A 23568-nucleotide genomic window follows, 5' to 3' on the forward strand; every position below is an offset into this window, starting at 1 on the left:
CACAACAGTCTGTATAAAGACTACAATATACCTAAAATAAACTGAGCTTTAGCCAGGAGCAAGGGGCACGCTGGGAGCTGCTCTGCACAGCCCTTTCCACCAAGCTCAGTACAACACATAGATCCTGTGACCTACACCTAACTTCTATGATACAAATCTTCTGCTCTGTGATTAAATACATTTTTAAAAAACTGCTTAAACAATACCATCAACACAAAAGGCATCTCTTTTTTTGGAATGTGTTGAAACCTTTAAATTTGATCAATTTTCCTGATATCAAAATTATTGTTATTGAATAATATCTAACTATCAAACCATTTAAAGCACCAACATTTTTGCTTTCCTGTATTTTCACAGTACTTTAACCATGCCATAACAAACTCATGAGTCAATGCCTTACCTGTTGAGATCAGGTAACATTCATAACATTGTTATGCTCTAGAATGAAAAAAAATCTCAAACCACACACCATGTGATGTGTGTGTGTGTGTGTGTGTGTGTGATGGAGCATGTCTATCTGTAGCTTTTATTTTCTCTGTTTTAAATACATAAATCCATTTTGTCTTCCATTTTATTTCCAAATCTACTTCTGCTCTTGCACTACTCTGCTGTAAGCAGACATGCTGGGACACGATCAGGATGAGCTGCAGGCTAAAGCAATCTCTCTCTCTCTCTCTCTCTGTAGTTCCTTTAAGAGTTCATATTCGTACACTGATCATCTGAATTGATAGATGTGAGTGATGAATGTTGTTTGTATGCTGTACAAATGAAGCTTGTAGGAGAGAATCTTTATGCAGCTACAAATCTGATTGATTCTGTAATTGTGGTTTTTGAATACTACGGTTTAAATCTTTTTGCTTTCTACAGCCTATAATATGAATAATTTCATTTATCACAATGTTCTCTCTAACTAACATTAGTGATTTTACATGGTTTTCAGTTATATGTTGCTGAAACTTACTCAGAAGGTTTTTACTCTGTTTACAACAGAGTCTAGTCTAAATGTATATATTAAAACAATTAATATTCATATTCAATATTTTTAATTAATATGAAAGGACTGGCACCCCTCCAGTGTGTGTTCCCACTTAGTGCCCAGTGATTCATTGTTATGACAATGAATGAATACATTTCAATTAGTTCTTCAGTTCATAAATATAACACCTACATCTGAATATACTAGTCAGTTAGCTAATAATTTGCAGAATGTTTGTTACATAAGCCACTAGTTAAAAATTCGGTAACAATTAGTGCAGAAATACCACACTGAAATGAATGAAACATTGATTAATATATAATTTAACTAATAGATTTGATTTTTTAAAATGGGAATTTCCAGTTTAACTTCTCAATCCTACAATAAAAATCATATGTATATATGTACATTATATATTTGCCATTTTTTGCTCTCCTAGAAGTTTGTATTAGTCTAAACGAACTCTTGTTTCAGTGTGCAGTCGAGTGGGAATTGCTCCACGTTTTGTTATGGCTTGTAATAGCTGCTACCTTTAAGGGTTAACTATTAGCAAATATCTTCAACAGGTTTGATGAGTTTCTCTCCAGCCATCTTTGATCCTATCATCTTCCAGTTCCTTAAAGTAGCATCAGAATGTACCATTTGACCTTAATGCCTTGTTGATTTTCAAAAACATTAGAAAAATGAGTGCTAGAGGTCAGAAGTTATATTAATCCTGGCAAGTCTGATGCAAACACAAACAGGTAATATGGTCTTCATCACTGTGGGAGAGCCCACTATTACCCAACATATACACACACAGACAGGTGCAGCAGACAGAGGAAATGAAGAGCCAGGCCTGTGGGGCTATGAGCTGTTATGACCTAGTCATTCTCTAACATTCCCCTTCATCTATTTTAAAAGTGTCTGGCCACTTCATCAGCTTTTCCTGCAACTATGTGCCAAAGAAATGAGTCGTACGGTACAACAAAAGTTCAGAACTTAAATACAAGTTCCACAGATAAATAGAACAGAAACATTAGCTGTGTCTCTGCCTGGAAGAGACATCATGCTTTGAAGTATTGGAAAAGAAGCATGCACAAAATATCAGCAAAGCACGGGGGGATGTTAATGGTGATGATACACAACAGATATAGAAGAGCAGAGAAATGCACATTGGTCAGTGAACAAGGACAAAGAAACTTATGACAGCTCCTGGAACAAAAGCCCTGAAGAAATTAGTTCATTGTTGAAAGAAGAGTCTAGTTTTCAAAATTCCTGCATAACTGATGTAAACACAATCATGCAACATTGATTTGATGTGATCTTATTCTTTCCAATTACTTTAAATTGGTGACAGGAACCAAGGGTTGTGATGTCTATCATTCAAACACTACCAGCTTTTATTTACAACAAAGTAGACCATCCAAATTCTGATGCTAATGAGAGTAAATCTGTAGAAAATACGTCTTCCTTGAGCACTGAAATGGACAGATGCCCCATCCAGAGTGTGTTCCTGCCTTGCGCCCATTGATTCTGGGTAGGCTCCAGACCCAGCACAACCCTGAACTATATAAATGGTTGCACCAGATGAATGAATGAATAACTGAACAAATTAATGAAAGATTTTCTTGAGTGCTATTAGTACAATATCATGATACAGTGCCATGAGTCTATTTTTAAAAAGTTTAGGGCAAAACCTTAACTGTAGCCAGCTCCTTGTTAGAAATTAAATGGCTGAATATTTGTTTCTTGTCACCAATTCTGAATCGAAATAGTTCTCCAGAACACAATGTTTCAACTTAAACCACTTTAAATCACTTAGTTCACATTTAATGAATGAATATATGCTGTAATTTTGAAAAATCTGAAAAACCCTTCATTAACTTCCCAGCATAATAATGCAAGATTTTATTCTAAAAAAATTCTGAAGTACTTATATCAGTCCATTCACTGTGATCAGCTAGTGTTTCAAAATATTTTGAATATAATGAAAAAAAAGGTTTTGATATGATTGCAAAGAAGAGGAAGCCAAAGAACAGGTACAAATTGGAACCAAAGAATGGAGGATGACTTTACAGAAAAGGAAATGCGGCAGATGAAGAAAAAGAGCAGCTCACCAATAAAGGGGATAGAGGCCAGCGAGTCATCCTCCACAGATAGTGGTGCTAAATTACCATTGGTACGTCGTCGTTGGGAGATTGAGAGCTCTTCCTTACTTGGGGCTTCCGTTGGGTCAGAGGTGAAAAGCAGTGGGTCATTGTCGTCAAGAGCCAGGGCATAGTGGGGGTGACGGTTTGCATTGCCACCCCTTCGCCCCATCGGTGGCTTCTGTCTCAGTACAACCTCCTGTACCTGCGCTTGTACCTCTTCTGTTTCCCATCTTTCATGATTGGTTGGTTGGTGAGTCCTGTCCTGCACTTCAGGAGGTGTAGCTGTGGTTGAGCTGGCAGCAGGGGCAGGGCATGGGACAGGAGAAGGGGCCACGTCCTCAGGAGGACTGGTCTTCGGTGTGGGTGTCCAGCTGAGACGTGGACCCGTGTAGGAGGGGTCCCGGAAAGAGTGCGCCTGCTGAAGAATGCGTCCAGTCTTGCGGTTGAAGGAAGGGCTATAGCTGCGGTAGCCTATGCACTCTGGCTGCTCATCCAGGCTTTGGCAGGATGGCAGGTGTCGGGTCTGGGGAACGGCCTGCTGTGTTGGCTGGGCATGTGTGCTGTGTGTGAGGTTTTGGTGCTGAGGAGTGTGGGATTGTGTCCATTGCGACTCGTGACGTTGGGGTGCTTGAGCTCGTCTGGCAATAGGGGGAGTCTGTGCTGGGCTGAAGTGACATCCCTGCCTCTGGAAGACCTCAGCCCTAGAGGTGGGATGCTGGCCTCCCCATGATGGTCTCTCGAGATGTGGGGAAAGTATGCTGGGTGCTCGGTCCAAAGCCTCTAATGAGCGCCCTGAATATCCGTACCGAGTTCTGAGAAGGTTTTCCGATCTTGTACGGTTATAAGCAGAAACAGAGGCGTTCTCACCCTGCCAGTGGCCACGAGGCCCAGGTCCTGGTTGCTGTAAGTGGAGCAAGGTGTCCTGAGAAGCACTGTGGGGGAAATCCGCCCTCTGGGCCCGCCTTGTCTGGTTTAACTCTCCCAGACGGTCCTGCGAGAAGCTGCGATGTCGAAGATGTAGCGAACGTACAGTGGAGCGCTCACGTTCCAGTTCCCGGTCCCGTTCATTTACTTGGCTGTAGTACCAGTTGCTAAGGGCTTGTTGAGTGCGTTCATTCCTGCTAGATGGGGGTGTCTGTGAAGGTTGTGGTGGGCTGCCCCATCCATGACCAGGAACACCTTGGTTAACATAGTGGCCATGGTGCTGCGGGCTTGCTACTGGCCCCCCTGAGGATGAAGATGATGAGAATGAGCGCCCCCTCATCTGTCCGGTTGGTTGTTGAGCTCTTTCAGTCATCCCGTACCGAATCTCCTCAGTGCGATGGGCAGGGCTACTGTGGCCACCAGCCCCCGGGTCACAGCCACGCCCCTCTGCAGCCCAGATAGTACCAGGGAGAGCAGTTCGGTTATCAAGGGGCGGGGAAGGGCCAGAGGAGGAAGAGGAGCCGGGCCAGCGGCTCCAGTTGTCCAGCTGGTTCTGCCCCATTTGGACTCGGGAAGGGGTGGGACAGGGGGCTTGGCTTGGGGGAGGTTGGGATTTAGATCGAGGTGGGTAGCAGACAGGAGGCGGAGAAGGGAGATTCTGGGCACCTCCTTTAAATGGCTCGTTCCCTCTCAGGTAGGCATCATGAGAGTATGCCTGCATAAAATAAAGTGAATAAAGAAATATCAGGAAATATAAGGTTGTTTGGTAGTTTGGAACATTTCACAAAGTTAAACAAAGCAGAATCAATGATAAAACAGAAGGTATTTTGGATAATTTATTCAAATGTTCAATAATGTTCACAAATGCTTGTTTCAGTTCAAATAGTGATCTGGAATCTATAAAATTCTAAGTTTACATGTAAAAAAATCCCTGATTTTAAAAGTGGTCTCAGAATTTGGAATCCAATGTGTGTCATAAACCACACCAGCCTCATATCACTGAAAGCAATAACTCCATTCAGTTCATACCAATCACAGAAAACAATTAATCCATCCTGGACGGTGTTTCCACACTGTATATTTGCAAAAGAATGATAAAAAGCCTTATCAGTGTAGCACTCATATGAGTCAAGGCAGGAATTTGGCATGGTGAAACCCCTCAGTCAGCAGGTGTGTGTAGTCAGCACTAAATAAAAAAGTGACACTAAGATGTATGCCTTTTTTGACACACTGTACTATATTTGAGACACTGCACAAACACAGCAACAACTGAGGTTTGCACAATCAAGCTTTAACTTTTACAGAGCAGCACATTTTTACTAACTTCTAGAATGTCTAACGTTAATATAATTTAACAGTTACAATCAAACAACTTTTAATTTAAGTTATCCAAAACTGAGTTGTACATACGGCAGGTTTCACAAAAGAAATGTATCTTTATTTTATAAAAACACAAACAAACTTCATGTAAATCACAGTACAACACCAGGTATCAACAGCACTCACAGTGCTTTGAGGAAAAGAATGCAGTACAAAGGTACAAAAATCTATGGTATGGCATAAAACAAAATGGACGTTACCAGTTAAGATATGTCCTAAGCATTTATTTTGTCATTTATTTTTATAAATACTCATTATTAGATTGTTACAATGATTGTGTTTTTATTACAATGTATCATGTATATCTTTATTTGCATGACCTTCAGTTTAGATTTTTAATAAACTCTACTATCTATTAGTTCTTTATCTTAAATAGCACTTAAAATATTCTTATAACAGTCTCAAACTATAACTACATTTTAAGTTGTGTTTACTTGTCAAAATGTAGATTTGCACAACTGACATTTAAACTGACAGGTCCAACTGTCAAAACTCTGCTTGTATACGAAGAGAAGGAATCATTTCAGAGGCATCAACATGCCATTAAAGCACAACACCAGAGCAGACAGACCGGCTACAAGACAACATCAAAATACTGCCCCAACAACTCGCACACCAATTTAATTGGCCTCTCCGGACTGGAAATGACCATTAACTGAATGGTTCCCCAAAAAAAGACCAAAACATGGGATTAGAGAGCATGAATTCTGCATGCGCACACACACACACACATAGAGTCAAGCATGTAAACAGAGTGAAAGAAAACTCACATAGGGAGCTGAAGCATTCCCTAAAGCCTCCCTTAATTACTGACAGCACCCCTCTCTCTCTCTCTACTATTCTCTTCCATTCAGCCCCTCAGTCTTTATTCATTCCTCTGATGCTGTCCACTCTTCTGTCTCTCTTTTCTGAATGTTATTTCTCACTCTTTCTGTCTGTTTCGCTCTCACACTCCGTGTTCGCCTTCCTCAGTATGGTGTCCTGAGACCAGCCCAACCCAACCTCAGTTAACTCCCTCTCTCTCTCTCTTTCTCTTTCTCTCTCTCTCTCTCTCTCTCTCTCTCTCTCTCTCTCTCTCTCTCTCTCCACCCTGTGGGAGTGTGGGAGGAGCCAGAACTGTGATGATGTCATCTCTGGAATGCAGCTGATGCGAGTGTAAAGGGTGTGTGGAGCAGAGAGAGAGAGAGAGAAAGACAGAGAGAGAGAGAGAGAGAGAGAGAGAGAGAGAGATAGAGTCAAATAACAATAATAAAGTTAGAAAAACAGGCAAATAGAAAGAAAAGGTGTGAGATATAGAATAAATATTAGAAATTTGAAGAAATACATAGAGAGAGGAGTAGAGAACACAGAAGAGATAGAAACATATAAAAGTCTCTCTCACAGAAAGAGAGAGAGACATAAAAGAGGACAATACAGAGAAGGAGTTAGAAAATAAAAATAAATTTGCAAGAATATATATGTGTTATGTGGCCAGTATTTGTGGCTTGAACTGATGGCTAGTGTGTGTGTGTGTGTCTGTGTGTCTGTGCGTGCCTGATCATGTGAGTTACAGGGTAATTTGTGGACCAATATGAATGTGGGAATGTGTACAAGTATGAGTGTGTGTGTTTCAAGGAATGTGTTTATGCGTGTGTGTGTGTGTGTAAGAGATATTGTCAGGTGACAGTGTTATAAATATTAGGAAAATTAATGAATCTCTCTGTGTCTAGGCTGCTAATAATGTCATAAGTCATTGAGAGTCAGCGTTTATATCTGCCTCATGTGTTTAGAGGGAAGAACTGAGACATTCAACAAGTATGTGTAATATTTTTAGAGGTTCATTATTTATGAAAAAGAAAACCATATCTATTTATCCGACCACAACAACATATACGTGTACGAGAACATTTGTATACGGTAGTGAATGTACTTAGGTCTCATTTACACTGATTTCTTTATTCACATATGCATGTGTGCATGTGTCTGGGAATGTGTGTGTGTCTGTGTGTGTAAAGGACAGGGCGTGGCATAAACGCTCAAATTTTCAAGCTCACACACTTACCAGCTGCAGCACGTCCTCATCCTTTGGCATAATGGACAGTTCCAGTACACTCTCACTTGATGTTGAAGGAGAGAGAGAGAGAGAGAGAGAGAGAGAGGGAGGGAGGGAGGGAGAGAATAAATAGAGCAGATAGGAGAAAGAAAGTAAGAGAAAGAAGAGGGGAGAGATAGGAACGGAACAGATAAAGGCAGAAGAAGAAAGGAGAGAGTAGTAAAGATGGCAAGTGTGAGAGAGAGAGAAAGAGAGAGAGAGAGAGAGAGAGAGAGAGAGAGAGAGAGAGAAAAGAAGGGGCAAGAAAGAGAGAGGAGAAAGAGAAAGGTGTCAGTCGGCAGACTACACTGATTTATTACAAGTTATGATGTGTGATATTAATTATAGTTTTGATGTATAAAAAAACACAGTACATAATTATGACACCTTAATTACGAGACCTATGAACTGACCTGTTCTGAATGAGTGCTATCACCTGGGAGTAGGTCTTACCCAGCACACTCTCGCCATTCACCTTCACAAGCCTGTCACCTACAAAACAAGCACATACACACATGCACACGCAGAGATAAAAAGAGCCTGGTCAGAGACATTATAAAGGATGAGGAGGCAGTCTGATTGAAAAATGAATGGGGACTTAATTGATACTGTATGCAACAGTAACTAGATATGATTGTTGTATAAATGGAAATAATTGCCAAAATGGCCACCGACAGGACAGGTTCTTTAATAAGCACAGGTAGTACAGGTACAGGTACAAGTACAGGTTGATAGATAATTATACGCCTGAATGAAAAAATATTTATATTTATATACCTGCATTTGCAATTTTTTTTATAAATTTAAATACAGCCTGAAATGCAAGCTTGAAATTGTAGATCAATTTCCAAAAGCTCATTTGATTAATTTGGGTTTATCTCAGTATTTTACTGATCTACATCTGAGAAGATCTGTCTTCAGGAGAACTGCTTTTGACACGGCTAGTTAACCTTTACGTTTAATGAACAGAAAAAACGGCCAGTCAAAACAAGTCCTAACCTGTTTCTCTATCTCTGTCTCTCCCTCTCTGAAATCTGTACCTTCACTCAAACTTCATCCAAAAACTTGTGTCACCATTACATTTGACATCAGGTCATTTCCAAGGCAAATCAGACAGTGAGCAGTCACAGACACACACACAAACATACACACACACAAGCCTCTGCCGCTTTCTCTCTCACCTGTGCACAAACCTGCCTGGTGGGCAGGGCCTCTCTCTCTCACATTCTTCACAAATATGGTGTCCATCGGCTCTAGTCGACTCCGCTGAAGACCTTTAAAAACAATACACACCAAATTATGCAAGAGACATGACTGAAGAACGTACCTTGGCCTATATACAACATCAGTAAACATCATCAGAACAAGCATCACAAAATGCATACGCTTTACAAATCTTGTATCTCTGTAATGATGACGTTAACATGTTAATTAGCCTAGATTTGTTCTTGTCATTGGTGAGGACCTATCTAACCCCAGATGGAGTTTTTTTCTTTGCTCTGTGATAAAATGATAAATAAATCATATACCACATATGCTATCCTATGTGCTCTTAAATAATTCAGAATAAAAATGTATAAATTGTTTAATAATTATATAGTGTTAAATTAGTGTTAAACTAATGACTGACAAAGAAGTTGGCAGTTTGGTGTGTAGTTCATTTCCAAACCATGTTATTCATAGCTACAGGTGATTTTAGCCTGCTGTACACTGTGCGCCAGAGCCTAGCATTGCCATTAACATTATTATGATGGACTTGACAAATAGCTCCTTATGTCCACCTTATTCTTTTTTGCTGCCATCTTCACTCACTTTTACACGTGACTCTCATATGACTGGAAAGTTTTCCTTCCAGTTTTGGCGCGGCTAACAATCAAACCTACAGAGTCTCACGTGAGAGCAGGGAAAAGCACAGCCAATCACACTGGCCATATTTGTTCCGGGGAAGTAGGACTCGAGTAGAGAATGTGATTTAACCCTTTCTGCATCTCTAGGTTAATGAGACAGATCAGGTTTTTTGTTTGTTTGTTTTTTTAAGGGGACAATTCAGTAATCGCTGGATATTGGTGGGGACACGTCACCGCCGTCCATGCTAATTCTACGCCCTTGTTTTGTACTGACTCGGACATCGGCTTGTACACGATAGTCTTTTAACAAGCATCTGTTTCAATCTCTGGCATCTTTCAAACTCAGTCTTTGGTTTCAGAAAAGGCTACCTTTTAAAAAGTATCTTCTTTTTACATTAACTAGCATTAACTAGCTATTATAAGTTTTATCAATGTTAAAATGATGAATTAGTTTTTCTGAGATCATTACACAATTTTGATGAATGTATGTGTTCATTTGTGTGCATACTATTTCAGCAGCAACGCATTAATTTACCAAAACACAATTCAAATTTCATCCGCCAGGGGGCACAATTGGACTGGCCTTATACTTGACACATTGGCTGATCTTTCCAAATGCTTCTGTACAATTAAGATCATGGTTGAGCAGGCATTACCTTAAACACTCTCTCTTTCCCAGTTAAAATGATCTTATTACTACAATGCCTTTGGAAAATTAGTAGTGGTCTGGCTACTGCTGTGGTCATCTCTCATTCCGAAAACAAACTCATAGAAGAGTAACTCAGAAAACTTTAGAAAGAAAATTAAACGTGTTCTAAGATTTCACAACATAACTGTATAACTAGCAGGCTGATGATGACAGAAACATTTGGACCTATTAACAGAAAGAGGAAGAAAGAGAACACTCACCCTTTCCATTTCCATTTCCATTTTCCTCGTCCTGACAAAAAAAAAAAAAGGAAAAAAAAAAAAACAGAACACAGTCAAGTCAAATTGCACAAAATCATTACATAATTTACCAGCAATCATCTTACGTACTAAAATAAGCCTGACTGTAATAGCATGATGGACTATAATGATGCATCATATTTAAGACACCACATCATCTAGCATAGTTTCACCCCTTTGAGACAACATTACATCAGTCTGACAGTAAGTGCATGGAGGAGGTTCTTGATACTGAACCTAAGAGGCTTTTTAAACAACACATAGCACAGACATAGACTAGGCATCCTGAATAAATTATAATCATGTTGAAATAGTCAGACACTGATAAAATTAGGGTTCAATTCCAAACCCAGGCAACCACACTACTTTAAACCCACTGATGTATATATCTGCCTACAGCCGTAGAATGATTTAAAAACTGTAAGTTGCTAGTGTTTCTGTTAATAATGAGGCGTCCAGTTCATGATAACTGTGTTTAACAGATATTTTAGAGAGTACTGGGCTTTATAGAACTCTAGATTCTGGGCTGATTCTGGGGGCACCATCCATTATTGCAAAGCATTTCCAAAAGCGCTGAGGTTGTGAAGATAAAGTTCCTAAAAGATCCCCTAGATTTCAGAATATGAGCAGGTGTCCACAAACATTAGATTAGAATGATATAACGCATTTCTGAAAGCAGTGTATTTGTAAAACATAAGCCAATGAAGCATTATTCATTCATTCATTCATTCATTCGTTCATTCATTCATACATTCATTGTCTGTAACAGCTTATCGAGTTCAGGGTCGCTGTGAGTCCAGGGCCTAACCAAAATCTTTGGGTGGTTATTTATTTACAATGGCAGTCCGACAAAAGGCAGAACCTCTGGAAAACACACAGAAACGTAAGAACAATACAAAATGTCAATAAACAAGGACAACAAGGACAGAGAACAAATCCAAAACAAAACTAAGATTGTATCAGACATCAGTCTCACAAAAGTGGCATTTATCATTTAAAATGTATGCTTTATCCAATCTTAACAGTTTTTGACTGACTGAAATAAAGACAGACCAAAGACTGCATTTGTTTTAGGGACTTTCAACATGTGTGTGGGTGTGTAGCAATGGCCAATTGACAGAGAAGTAAAGAGAGCAGTGACATGTTTTAAAATGAATGCCGTTCAAAGTGAACAAAATTGCAGAGTGGTACAGTCCATCCAATTTCTGACACCACTCCTTCACAAGGTACCACACACTCACACATTCACCCTTAGAGGCCCTTTGAGTAGCCAGTTCACCTACCAACATGTGTTTTTGGACTATGGAAGGAAACAAGAGCACCTGGAGGACACACACACACAGGGAGAACAAAACAAACTCCTTGCAGACATAAACCCAGAGCAAGGCTGGAATGCACAACCCCAGGAACCTGGAGCTGTGTGACAGAGACACTACAGCGCCACCATGCCGCCAGTTAATTATTCATCTTTAATGAGATAAAATGAGGTAGTGTCGCAGTCACACAGCTCCAGGGACTGGAGGTTGTGGGTTTGATTCCCGCTCCGGGTGACTGTCTGTGAGGAGTTTGGTGTGTTCTTCCTGTGTCCGTGTGGGTTTCCTCCAGGTGACTGTCTGTGAGGAGTTGGTGTGTTGTCCGCATGGGTTTCCTCCGGGTGCTCCGGTTTCCTCCCACTGTCCAAAAACACACGTTGGTAGGTGGATTGGCGACTCAAAAGTGTCCGTGAATGTGGACTGGCGCCTCCTCCAGGGTGTATTAACGCCTTGCGCCCAATGATACCAGGTAGGTTCTGGACCCACCGCGACCCTGAACTGAATAAGTGGTTACAGAAAATGAATGAATGAATTCTTTCAAATTCATGTAAATGTTTTAGTTGAAACACTAGAGGGCAGCAATGCCCATAGGTCACCCACACTAGAGCACTGGGGAAGAGCACAAATGTCCACTCTGCTGTCAACATTCAGGTATTTAGCAGCCATTCTGAAAGCAAACAGATGACCAGCAAGATGACACACACGCATACACACACATTTAGCTTAGTAGGCTGACAATATCTGTCTGACTAGCTGTATTAGATTGAGGCCTACCTAAGTCAGGCACAAAAGCAGATACAGATCCCTGACAAAATGATAACAGTCCAAAGAAGTAGGACAAATCAATCGTTCTGCGCTGATGAGGCAGTTTGAAGTGAACAGAGTCGGGTTTAGCCTGCGCTGACGGAGCTCATTCCACACATGCTCACACAATACTGTGGCTTTAGTGAGGCTGACATAGAGATAGAGAGAGAGTGAGAGAGAGACAGAGAGAGAGAGAGAGAGAGAGAAAGCAACTAACACTCAGTTCCTGCTGGGCATATCACTAAGAGCCCTTAAAAGTGAAAATTCAGCCAAATATATGTACCCCTTAATCAGAATATGGTTGATCAGTCAAAACCTGTTTACATCCACTTTTAAAGTCAGTCTGATGTGTGATGTAAGCAGGGAAAAGAAAAGTGGGGTGACCCAAGAACACAGACTGACCCAACATGTGACCCTAAGGTTCTCTAGCGAGAACAGAAGAGGACGACAGAGTGGGTCGGGAACTATTGTCCCTGCTCCCCTGGTACAACCCGCCCCAGTGTGTTTTCTATGTGGGATAACAGTCAAACACCACAGAGGCCTTTTTTACTGAGAGAACACACTGCAGCTGCTAGGCACATACACTGAAAATAATGGCACTTTGTTCAACCAGAAAAACACACACACAATGACACTCTTAACGACTGCAACTTAGTCGTATAGTCTTACTGCTCATATGAGTTTTCACAGTAGGAAATGTTTGTAAAGTTGGATATATCAGAAAAACCATTATATCACCATTGTGTTTATGTTATATTTTCTCTGCATTGTCACTATTACGATTAGAGATGTTCTTCTTTCTTCATTATTCACTGGTCTACCAGACTCCCCCCTGAGGATTAGATCGAAACAATCTCAAGACTGGATTTTTTCCGTTTTATCTAATGGTACACAGTACATTCGTTGCCTTGTTTTGTGGCTTCCTCTGTGCCATTTTCCTGTCTCTTTCTTTCTGGAAATTCTAACACTCTAAATTCTCTGTGAAGTGAGGCTGTAGTAGCTCATGATTCTTCCTGGAATGCCCCACAACTAAATGCTCCAAAGCCCACATTTGTCACACATCAGTGATAGCATTGCTTGAGGTGAGTTTGGGATTTGCCTGTTGGTCCTGGTGGTTTTTGTCTGGTGACTGGTGAGAATGATACAGACTGATGCACTAGATTGTTACCAAACCGCAGTTAGGATTTGCCCATGTAAACACCAGTTTTATTTCCCAGTTGTTATGACTTGTTTCTGGGCGGAGTTACCTTGAGGCTGGTGTGTAGGGCAGACTCGGGTGGATAAACAATGAAGTGGCGCAGGGTGAAGCCAAAGCCCTGTGAGTTTTTATGGAGCACCAGCGTCCGTGGGCCCTGCCAAGACATGCCCCTCCCATCAGCCCCGCCAACCAACACTGGCCGAGGGTTCTCGCTGGACGATGAGGTCCCATCTCTTCGCCCCTTAGCCTGTGGAAAACAGAGACATATTATGGTCTGGCACACAAAGATTTGTTGAGGCTGTTCCAGGATACAACACATAGAACCCACCCAATAGATACTGTGCATACTACACAGCTGAACCCATTAACCCACTGATAAAAAAGGACAAAATACATCACGCATATAAAAACAAGGAAAACCACCTTGAAGCTGCAAGTTTCTGCATTTTTTTGTCAATTTGTAGACACCAAAACATATTATTTAGAATATCTTCCATTGTTTGTTAGCAACATTAGCAGGGAAATGTAGCAAGTTAAACTATTTCCAAAATGTCAGTTCAAGAATGTGTTGAATAAATAATAATAAGTCATTAGGAAACTACCAGGATTTGTATAATAACAATCTACATAATCTTTTACATTTACTGTTATGGGATACACGCAACAAGTTTCCAACCCCATAAATTCCAAACCACTCACACATTACTGTCTGTGAGGCAGACTCCCTTTGGAAAAACATCTGAAGACTTTATTGTTCATTAGAAGATCAGAAATGCACGCAGACAGTAACAAGGCAAATGAATCCATTGGACCCTATGCTTATTTAGTACTTGTAAAGGGCTTTTTATTTAGTAATTACTGCAAATTACATTTACAATTATGGCATTTGGCAGATTCATTTGGCAATTTACAATGTTAATTATGATAATGAGTTAGGGGTGCAAGGAATTTATTGGTACAAACGGCTGTTCCTTCTGGAGCTGGAAATTAAACCCTTGTTTGACAGAGGGCAAAAGTGTTTCCCCATACAATATACAAACCAACTATTCTCTTTTATATAATGTGTTGTAGTTATGAAACTGATCAACTTCAGCTGTCCCTCAAGCTAAGGTTCCTTTCAATTTAAAGAGTCTTCAACAAAACAACACTACCAACCTCACTGCCTTAACCCAGAAAAGCCCTGGTGCACACTAATAGGGCATATCTTCTTTGTTTTACCCACTAAATAAAGCTTATTTTAGCACAAGGCCGAGAACCCCTTTCAACAGGCACACGCAAGAGACAACACCCCACTGTTCTCAGACACAAGCGTCCCACATCTGTCAATCACCCCAGACCACCTGAGCAAACAATGCCCAACAGAAGGAGGGGGCAGTCTGAAACATTCCCAGCAGTCCAACAGCAATGATGTCACTGCTGCCAACCAGCGTCTCCTCGAAAGTCAGCTCAGGAAAAAAAAAAACCTTGGGAATTGCTAACAGTCTGGGGGAAAATCCCCAAAAATGGTCTTCTCCTGTCAGCTCATTCTAGATTTGAGTTCAGAACGAAGGCTGAGTCATTGGTCTGGTAAACCACATGACCCTGGGTGAACTCAGTCAGATTCAGGGGGGTTTGGAAATAACAAAACTACTCATTTCTGCGGTAATTGTATAGAATTAGTGTAGCACTAACAGTCTAGCAATCACAGTCCTATTTGCGCCCCAAACGTGAGAAATCAAACCCACAGAAGCAAACCCACAGACATCATATGTATGGATTTCTTTCAGCTAGGGGTGGGCTATATGTCAGAAACAATAATGTAATCAAAAATAGAGCCCAGTTTGGTATTAAATATTGGACAATTGCTGGGATAAATAGTCCTCACATTCAGATACATAAGTATGAACACCCCTGGTCAAATATCAATAAGTAAACAAATAAATAGCAAAACACACCCCAAACCTGCTTCTATCAGTTTTTGATTATTTCTTTCGACGCAGTCATATGCAACAGATCTAACTCGTGCTCTGCTGGTTTTTAAAGTGAAATAATTTAAGGGAATAAATATAATGCATAGTATTTCTGTTATTTAGGATTATTTGGGTGCAAATGTTATTTATATGCTGAGTTTGGCATGTTGGGAAAAATGCACACTTCATCATGTACCACTCATTTTTTCCTAAATTCAATAAATGAACATTTATTATTCATTCAAATGCTTAGGTAACACAGCTCCAGGGACCTGGAGGTTGTGGGTTCGTTTCCCACTCCGGGTGAGTGTCTGTGAGGAGTTGGTGTGTTCTCCCCGTGTCCGCGTGGGTTTCCTCCGGGTGCTCCGGTTTCCTCCCACGGTCCTAAAACACACATTGGTAGGTGGATTGGTGACTCCGTAGGTGTGAGTGTGTGAGTGAATGTGTGTGAGTGTCTGTGTTGCCTTGTGAAGGACTGGCGCCCCCTCCAGGGTGTATTCCCGCCTTGCGCCCAATGATTCCAGGTAGGCTCTGGACCCACCGCGACCCTGAATTGGATAAGCAGTTACAGATAATGAATGAATGAATGAATGCTTAGGTAGTAATTTAATGTAAGTGATCACTTACTGATCCTTTGGGGGGAAATGTTCCAAAATGTCAATATAGTAAAAAAAACTTATGACTGGTGCTGTATAGAGAGAAATGCTAAGAAATCCCATTTTTTCCCTTTATCCTCGCACCCCCACCTCAGTGACCTCAGCATCCAGATGAGAGCAAGTGGTCTGTGGTTGGTCAGACAGGAAGTGTGGAGAGGTGAGGATTCGTCCAGTGGTTGGGTCAGTCTACAAAAATATACACAGGAATAATAGTTGTTTATGGAGGGGAAAAATGAAAGGGAAAGGAGCCAGAAAAAGGGGGATTTTAACCAGTTTTCTAAAAGGAAAAGACCAGTAATGCCCCCTCAGGCTCAGCTATTTTTTCCCTCTCTCCTCAGCCCTCCATCTCTCTGACCACTCAGCGGAACTGCTACTCTATTATAATCCAGCAGTTCTGAACCCAAGTACCAACTCAGCCACCCTCTCTCTCTCTCTCTCTCTCTCTCTCTCTCTCTCACACACACACACACACACACACACACAGACTGTTTCTCATTCTTTCTACTTGTCTCTCACTGGTTTCCATTTATTATGATTATAGCTGATCTCAGCCCTTCTCTTGCTCCCTCTCTCTCTGTCTCATACCCCCCCCCCAGCCACATGTATGTATCCTTATTTATGTAATCACCTATATAATAATTACAGTATATGTTCAAATGTTTGTTAGACGCATATATTTTGTAATATCTATAGAATAGCAAGGAATAAAATGGGACGCTCTAGCTGTCTAAAGACATTACGCTCAATGCCAAATTTGGTCTTGGGAGGCTTTATACCCATCTAGACTGTGCCAAGTATTGAGCATGATCTTTACTTCAGCTTTGTGATGAGGTGGAGTGTTGTTCGTGATCTAGTACTAATCATCCAACTTAAGTACTTGAACTCACTAATGTACTAGTGGTTGAATACAATCAAATACTGGGGTCCAACATCTTTTTATAAATCCTTTTTCCTTTACCTTGCAGTAACCCTTGGTTTAAATGTAAACCCAGTAAACACAAAGAAGTTTTCAGTTATACATTAAACAAAAACAACTTTTTTCAATCTTTGTTACTCCGCTGACTACAAAGTCAAAACATAGTTGTTCTGAATATATACAAAAATATGTACGAACTCACACACACACACACACACACACAGACGCACACACACACACAGAATTCTCTTTTTTAAACAACTCTGAATATAGTCCTGAATGAGGTAATCCTGTTTTCCATTTCACAATTCCCGCAGCATGTTCTCTTTAACCTTTCGAGAGAGGCATGGATAGAGGTGGTTGAAAAAGCAACAGGAAGGTTAGGAGTGAATAGAAAAGTGCTAGAGAGATTATGAGTGAAAAAGAAGGAGCCAAACTGGAACTCTGTGGATTAAAAAGTTAGAACAGTTGCAAAAATGCAAAGCAAAAACTGCCTGTGAGCAAAACTGTGAGACAGTGAGTGAATGAATGACAATGTAAAATAGCAGACTGAGGTCTGGATGAGTTCCACAATATTTTGCTGTGTCTGAGCATGCTCAGATAAGAACACAGACAAGTGAGGAGTAAGAACATATAGAACGTAGGTAGAGAGAGAAAGAAAGAAAGAAAGAAAGAAAGAGAGAGAGAGAGAGAGAGAGAGAGAGAGAGAGAGAGAGAGAGAGAGAGAGAGAGAGAGAGTTGAGCAGGTTCCAACATGCCAAGTTTCGACCACAAGTTTCCTCCCGGAGCTGAGAATACCAAAGCCCTGTTATTACCCCAAAAACACACACCACACACAACCCTGCAGGCTCAAAACCATACCCTCTTTCCCCCTGTCCAGCAGTGTCCATCCATACAAGTCCTGCCCCTCATATCCTAGGGCTACTCCTAACAATGTTATTAAAAAATAAAACATTGAATTTACTTCACTCTAATGTCTGCATCATTACCACATTACAATCTAAACAATTTTCGGCTGAAATTCTGTGAAAATGTTTTAGGTAAGTATAATGATGTAATACAGCTCATGTCTAAAGATGTGTAGATACCATTATAGTAAGTAATTTCATCTACTTTAAGGTGCATCATTGCTGGTACAGGTGTCCAACTGTGCTTACACAGCTTTTTATAACATCCACGGAAAAGGAAAAATAAAACAGCATGCACTGGAGCAGCTACACACCAACCTAAAATAAAAAACATCAACATTAGTACCTGACCTCAAGAATGTTCTTCAGCCTAAATGCAACCAAAGCTTTACACCAATGTTTCAGTCTTTCCTGGAAGATTAGAAGCTGTTACTGCAGGAAATAGAGACAAGCTGCGTAATACCCTTCATTTAAGGAAATTGTTAAATGAGGAAATGTCTAAAGGTCTTTGGGCATACAGTGTATATTATATTCCTGAGAAAATGGTTTACAGCTTATTCAGTGCATTTATTTTTTCTTTTTCATTTGACACAGTAACCTGAGCATGAGTCTGTGTGTGTGAGAATAAGGGTGTGTCTCTGCAATGTGTATGATAAAGTCTCTGAATATCAGAGGAAGTGACACTGTACATGATTACTAACACTGGTAACCTGCTACTTTGGACTGTCAAGATGAAAAATGACTAAATTACAATGTTCCCACAACTCCTCAGCATTACAACCATGCTGCAACTGTCATTCTTGACGTTGTTGGTAAGATCAGAGCATTACAGGAATTTTGTAAGTTCTTCACCTGCTACAGAGGTCACTCCAGGCCCTTTTACACCACAGGGTCAGGACATGTCTCAACCCATCATGTCTAGGATTCTGTGGGTCTCGTGCCAGGTTTTCGGCACCTCATCTTGGATTAAATAGCATCAGCAACAAGTTTTTGACACTATCTACTATCCTAAACAATACTGAGCAAGTAGCCTCTGGCTGTTGAGACATAAACATCAGAAGATAACCTTGGAAACATACCATCTAAGTAACAGAACCTTAACATCAGCTATGCTAGCAAAATGCCACATTTTAGCACTTTCCATTCACAGTGCAATTTACATTTTTCCTTCATTTTATATCAGGCTTATACTCAGTATTACATATTTCATAGTTTTTGGTAATATTTGTATTAGTTTGTTTTCCAGAAAAAAAGTCTCTGTGAATTTAAAACCTGTTTGTGGAGATTATAAATGAGTTATATCCTGTACAGTCCGATGGTGGACTAGCAGTGGTCTACAGTCAGTGGTGTGCCAGCTTTATATGCCAGTGGACCGATATATGCTCACTGTCTGAGAAGGTGAAGAACTGAAGTCTTAAAAAAAATGACCTTCAGTCCAGCTCTGTTTTCATAGGATTACCCTCAAAAGTGTCTTAAAAACTGAGACTTATATTTAAAAATCACATTGCTCACTAGTTCAAACTCTAAATTTTGACATCCACTTTTATGCAACTAATAAATATTACAAGCTAGCAGAGAAGTAACAGTTTGATTATTGCCTCAATTGTTAGCATACACTGATAGCTTTGGGTTGTTAATTAGCTTGTGACTAGAGAATTAGACAGGGGTATTCTGTTTAAAAAATACTTACATAGTAATAAATATCTGTAATAAATTAAACATCTTTAAACATTAACATGCGAAATTCATCAGAAATTGTTTTAAAGTAGGACACCACAGTTTCAAAGCTAATTTTTAGTTATAAGCTATATCACTGCACCTCAACAAGCTAGGTGCACTTAATAAAAAGAGTACAACCCAATCAGAATTATCAGGGTTAGCTAGTGACAAAAATCAGCCATTTTTAGTTCTTCCACTCATAAGATTAAGTGAGGGCAAGTGGATATGAAATGAGAAAAAAAATATCAGTTTGTATTTGTTACATTTGGTGTAATTTCACTGGACTTTAAGACACCAGTAGACCCCAAGTAGAGACCAGCTGCTAGTCTCTCACTTCTTTAGGAATGAGTCCTAAAGCACCAGCTGACCACGCACTGGACCAACTGTCCAGAAAACAGCTCTAGATTCAGAATGAGCTCACATCCTGCAGCCAAGCCACCCTGTTTGAACTAGCCATACCTTCACACACGCACTCACACACACACACACAGACAGAGCTATTGCCACAGAAACAATGAGTGTCAAACAGCTGAGCATGGCGATTCTTATTCAAAAGTGGATCTTTATTCATGCTGACAAGTGTTTAATCTCTAACACTAGCCATCTTTCACACAAAAACACACAAATACCCAGTACAAAGACTTCTCTTTAATTCAGTTTACCTACTGATCTCAGACTTGTGTGTAATTTTAAGCTTTTTAACTTACATCACAATATGTGAAAAGCATTTCATGGCAAACAAAACAAACCACAAATGTTTTTACCTAATGCTAACTTAGTTACACCTTTCAATCACAGACAGAGAAAATGTTTTAATTCATTGCTACATATACTGCACTCAAGTCAGTGTTCTTGAAATACTAACAATATCCACAGAAGCATTTTGTTGATCAATATAGCAATCAAGTCTCATACAGCTGCTTATTAGTAGTACATTATATGGCAAAAGTACATTTTAAAACTTAAAAATAATGATTGTACATTTATTTTTATTTAACATTTTAGATAAAAAATCCAATTAAATAGGACTAAATCTGCTCTCTTTCAAACAAAAAAGTATGGACATATTAAGCACTTCAAGTGGTTAAATTAGTAGTAGGTAAATTAATTTAACAAGTGTTCTTTAAGTATTGACAACTTCCACAATATCTTCAAGTTGTTTAAAAATTATACTGTCAAAATGCCCACCTCTACTCTCCGAAACAAATAACAAACACCTTCCACAAAATCAGATATAACAAACTGCACATTTTCTTACAAACATCACCATACACAACTTCTTCATTTTACTTGGAAACAGTTGTATCACTTGGCAATGTGACCAAATGTGTGTATAAACCTGTCTGTCTGCCTTTGCAGGGATGTTCATGACTGTTAAACAGGGTTTTCCACTTGTACAACAGTGTTTGTGCCTTAGAATCAAAATAAACTGAAAGCCTCAGGGAGGCAGTACGGAGCACTTTCAGGTCTGATCTGTAAACAGAGCTTGAACACATCCTCTAACACAACCTGCTTCAATCTGAATGTGAGGCACCTGAAAGAATAATAAATAATAATAATAAAATAAAAATAAAAAATTTTTACATTTTCATCTTGCAGAATGTCTTAAAAATAAATGTTCCTAAACGGCTCAGGGCACAGAAACGTTTCATGGAGGTTCTTAATATTGCACATCATATTTTGCAATTAGGAATGTTATGATGCTTTTTTCCTGATCAATAATTCAGTTACGATTATTGTATTTTTTTTTCTATAAAACTCTAGGCCAAGAAGACCATTCAATTTCACAGGCTTGAGGATTTTGAAGTGTGTCATTATAAATATGTTAATCCTGTTAATTACCTCTATCACATTTATGACAAATTATATTAATTTAACACTTTGACAACTGTGAATAATGCAGGACACATTCATTCATTCATTCATTGTCTGTAACCGCTTATCAAGTTCAGGGTCGCGGTGGGTCCAGAGCCTACACGGAATCACTGGGTGCAAGGCGGGAACACACCCTGGAGTCCTTCCCAGGGCCACACACACTCACACATTCACTTGTCCAAGCACTTTCATTGGTGTAATGTGGTTACTACCAGTCTCATGTGAAGAAAACGTTTTATCCATTATACAATGCTAACCAAATAATTATTCAGCTGTATTAACAAAAATGAATCTGTAAAATGGTTTTTTTGTTCTTTTAAAGCACTGCTCTTATTACTCTTAGTTTTTAATAGTAAGTGAAACATATTTAATAGCACTGAATTTTACAATGGAAAAAAATCTGAGCATTACGCAAAAATGGAAACTTTGAGGTCTCATGGTAACGATGTAAAATCACACATACAGCAAAAAAGTAAATAAATAAAAATCCATTTACTATAAACAAACCAGAAAACAAAAGAAGAAAGAAACATTTAATGTATGTCTTGAGCAATTTTGGTGCTTGGTTCCCTCAATAAACAAACACTGCAAAACAGAATTACAACTATTTCTGAGGTAGCCTTGAGTTGGACAATAATAGAAGATTATTCCCACTATCAACATCAATTATAACAACACACTGACAATTGATGTAGTCACTCGCCAATTACTATATAACTGTATAACATTCTAGAGTTTCAGACGTGGGTAAAACCACTCCGCCAATACTACAGTCAAATCCCATACACTGTAGATTCTAATTGAATAAAGTCATAGATTGAATCATAGGGAAATATATGACCTCACTAAGTAAAATTAATCCACTTATTAAACCACTTAATTAGGTTCTAAGGAAACAGTAAGAAAAAACACAAAGGAAACAGCTTGAAATAGCTAGTGTAGGCTCCTGAGACCTACAAAGGACACATCAAGCAAATACAAGTAACTATGTGTGTGTGTGTGTGTGTGTTTGCCAGCTGTGTCTGTGTTTACAATAATGAAACCTATTCCTTGCCCTACTGTCCTGCATTCCAGCTGTACATTATAAGCACTCTCTCTCTCTCTCTCTCTCTCTCTCTCTCTCTCTCTCTCTCTCTCTCACACACACACACACACACACACACACACACACACACACACACACACACTGCCTAGACATTCAGTAAATGTGAGGTACAGAACACTTAGGGCATAGTATAAATAGCTCTTTTTTCTTACTCACTAATTAGACTTTACCAACACTAAACCCCAGCCTTAAATTCTCATAAGAAGTTCAAACTGTTTCTGTACAAAAATAATTTTTAAATATAAGTGCATTTTACTTTTAATCCCCCCCCCCCCCCCCCCCCCACACACACACACTCACACACTCACAGAATCACACAGAGCTTACCTTACTGTCACATTCCGCTCTCTGTGGGTTTCTGCTGGATAGGCCATGCAAGTTTTCAGGTGTGTGCTTTTTTAGGTGTGGAATGTGTGGATCATGTTGAGCGTGAGTTTTGGAAGCATCACTCCTTAACACAGCAACCCAGATACAGCGCGGCTCCGGAGCACTGCAGTCCACCCCCACAGCGTCCCGAAAACTCCATTCAGAAACACATACTCGTGGACATGCAGCTGGCATCGCCATGGGCAACCCACCCGCTGCCCACATCACACACAGAAACACACACAGGGGGTGTAAATCTCAATTTGATTCAGTTATGGTTTTTAAAAAATGATTCAGTGCATCACGAATCAAAGTTTGCTACAATTCAGTTGCAGTGAATATTCACAAACTGAAATATTTTTTAATGGTAGGACAGTTAATGCATTTATGGAAATTTAGTCTCAGAATGTTATTCTGACCAAAAATGCACAAAATTAATCAAATATGAGTCAAATAGAATCGAAAATCAATTATTTTTCAA

The 23568-nt window shown here is 39.7% G+C and overlaps 1 protein-coding gene across 2 annotated transcripts in view; it reads right to left on the minus strand.

Moving 5' to 3' along the window:
• Positions 1–23568, minus strand: part of arhgap23a (Rho GTPase activating protein 23a) — a 64499-nt gene that overhangs the window by 17073 nt on the left and 23858 nt on the right. The window contains exons 1-7 of one of the 2 annotated variants that reach the window (XM_066642076.1): positions 23049–23455; positions 13643–13840; positions 10240–10270; positions 8665–8757; positions 7897–7975; positions 7454–7508; positions 3076–4747 (exon numbers count right to left, since the gene is read on the minus strand). In XM_066642076.1, coding sequence (XP_066498173.1) covers positions 3076–4747; positions 7454–7508; positions 7897–7975; positions 8665–8757; positions 10240–10270; positions 13643–13840; positions 23049–23312 — 2392 coding nt within the window. In that variant the 5' untranslated portion in view covers positions 23313–23455. Of the gene's footprint in view, positions 1–3075; positions 4748–7453; positions 7509–7896; positions 7976–8664; positions 8758–10239; positions 10271–13642; positions 13841–23048; positions 23456–23568 lie in introns of those variants that run through there. The other variant, XM_066642077.1, reaches the window with a different exon arrangement.

This window comes from Hoplias malabaricus, chromosome 13, assembly GCF_029633855.1.
Source record: "Hoplias malabaricus isolate fHopMal1 chromosome 13, fHopMal1.hap1, whole genome shotgun sequence".
NCBI classification, from domain to species: Eukaryota; Metazoa; Chordata; class Actinopteri; order Characiformes; family Erythrinidae; genus Hoplias; species Hoplias malabaricus.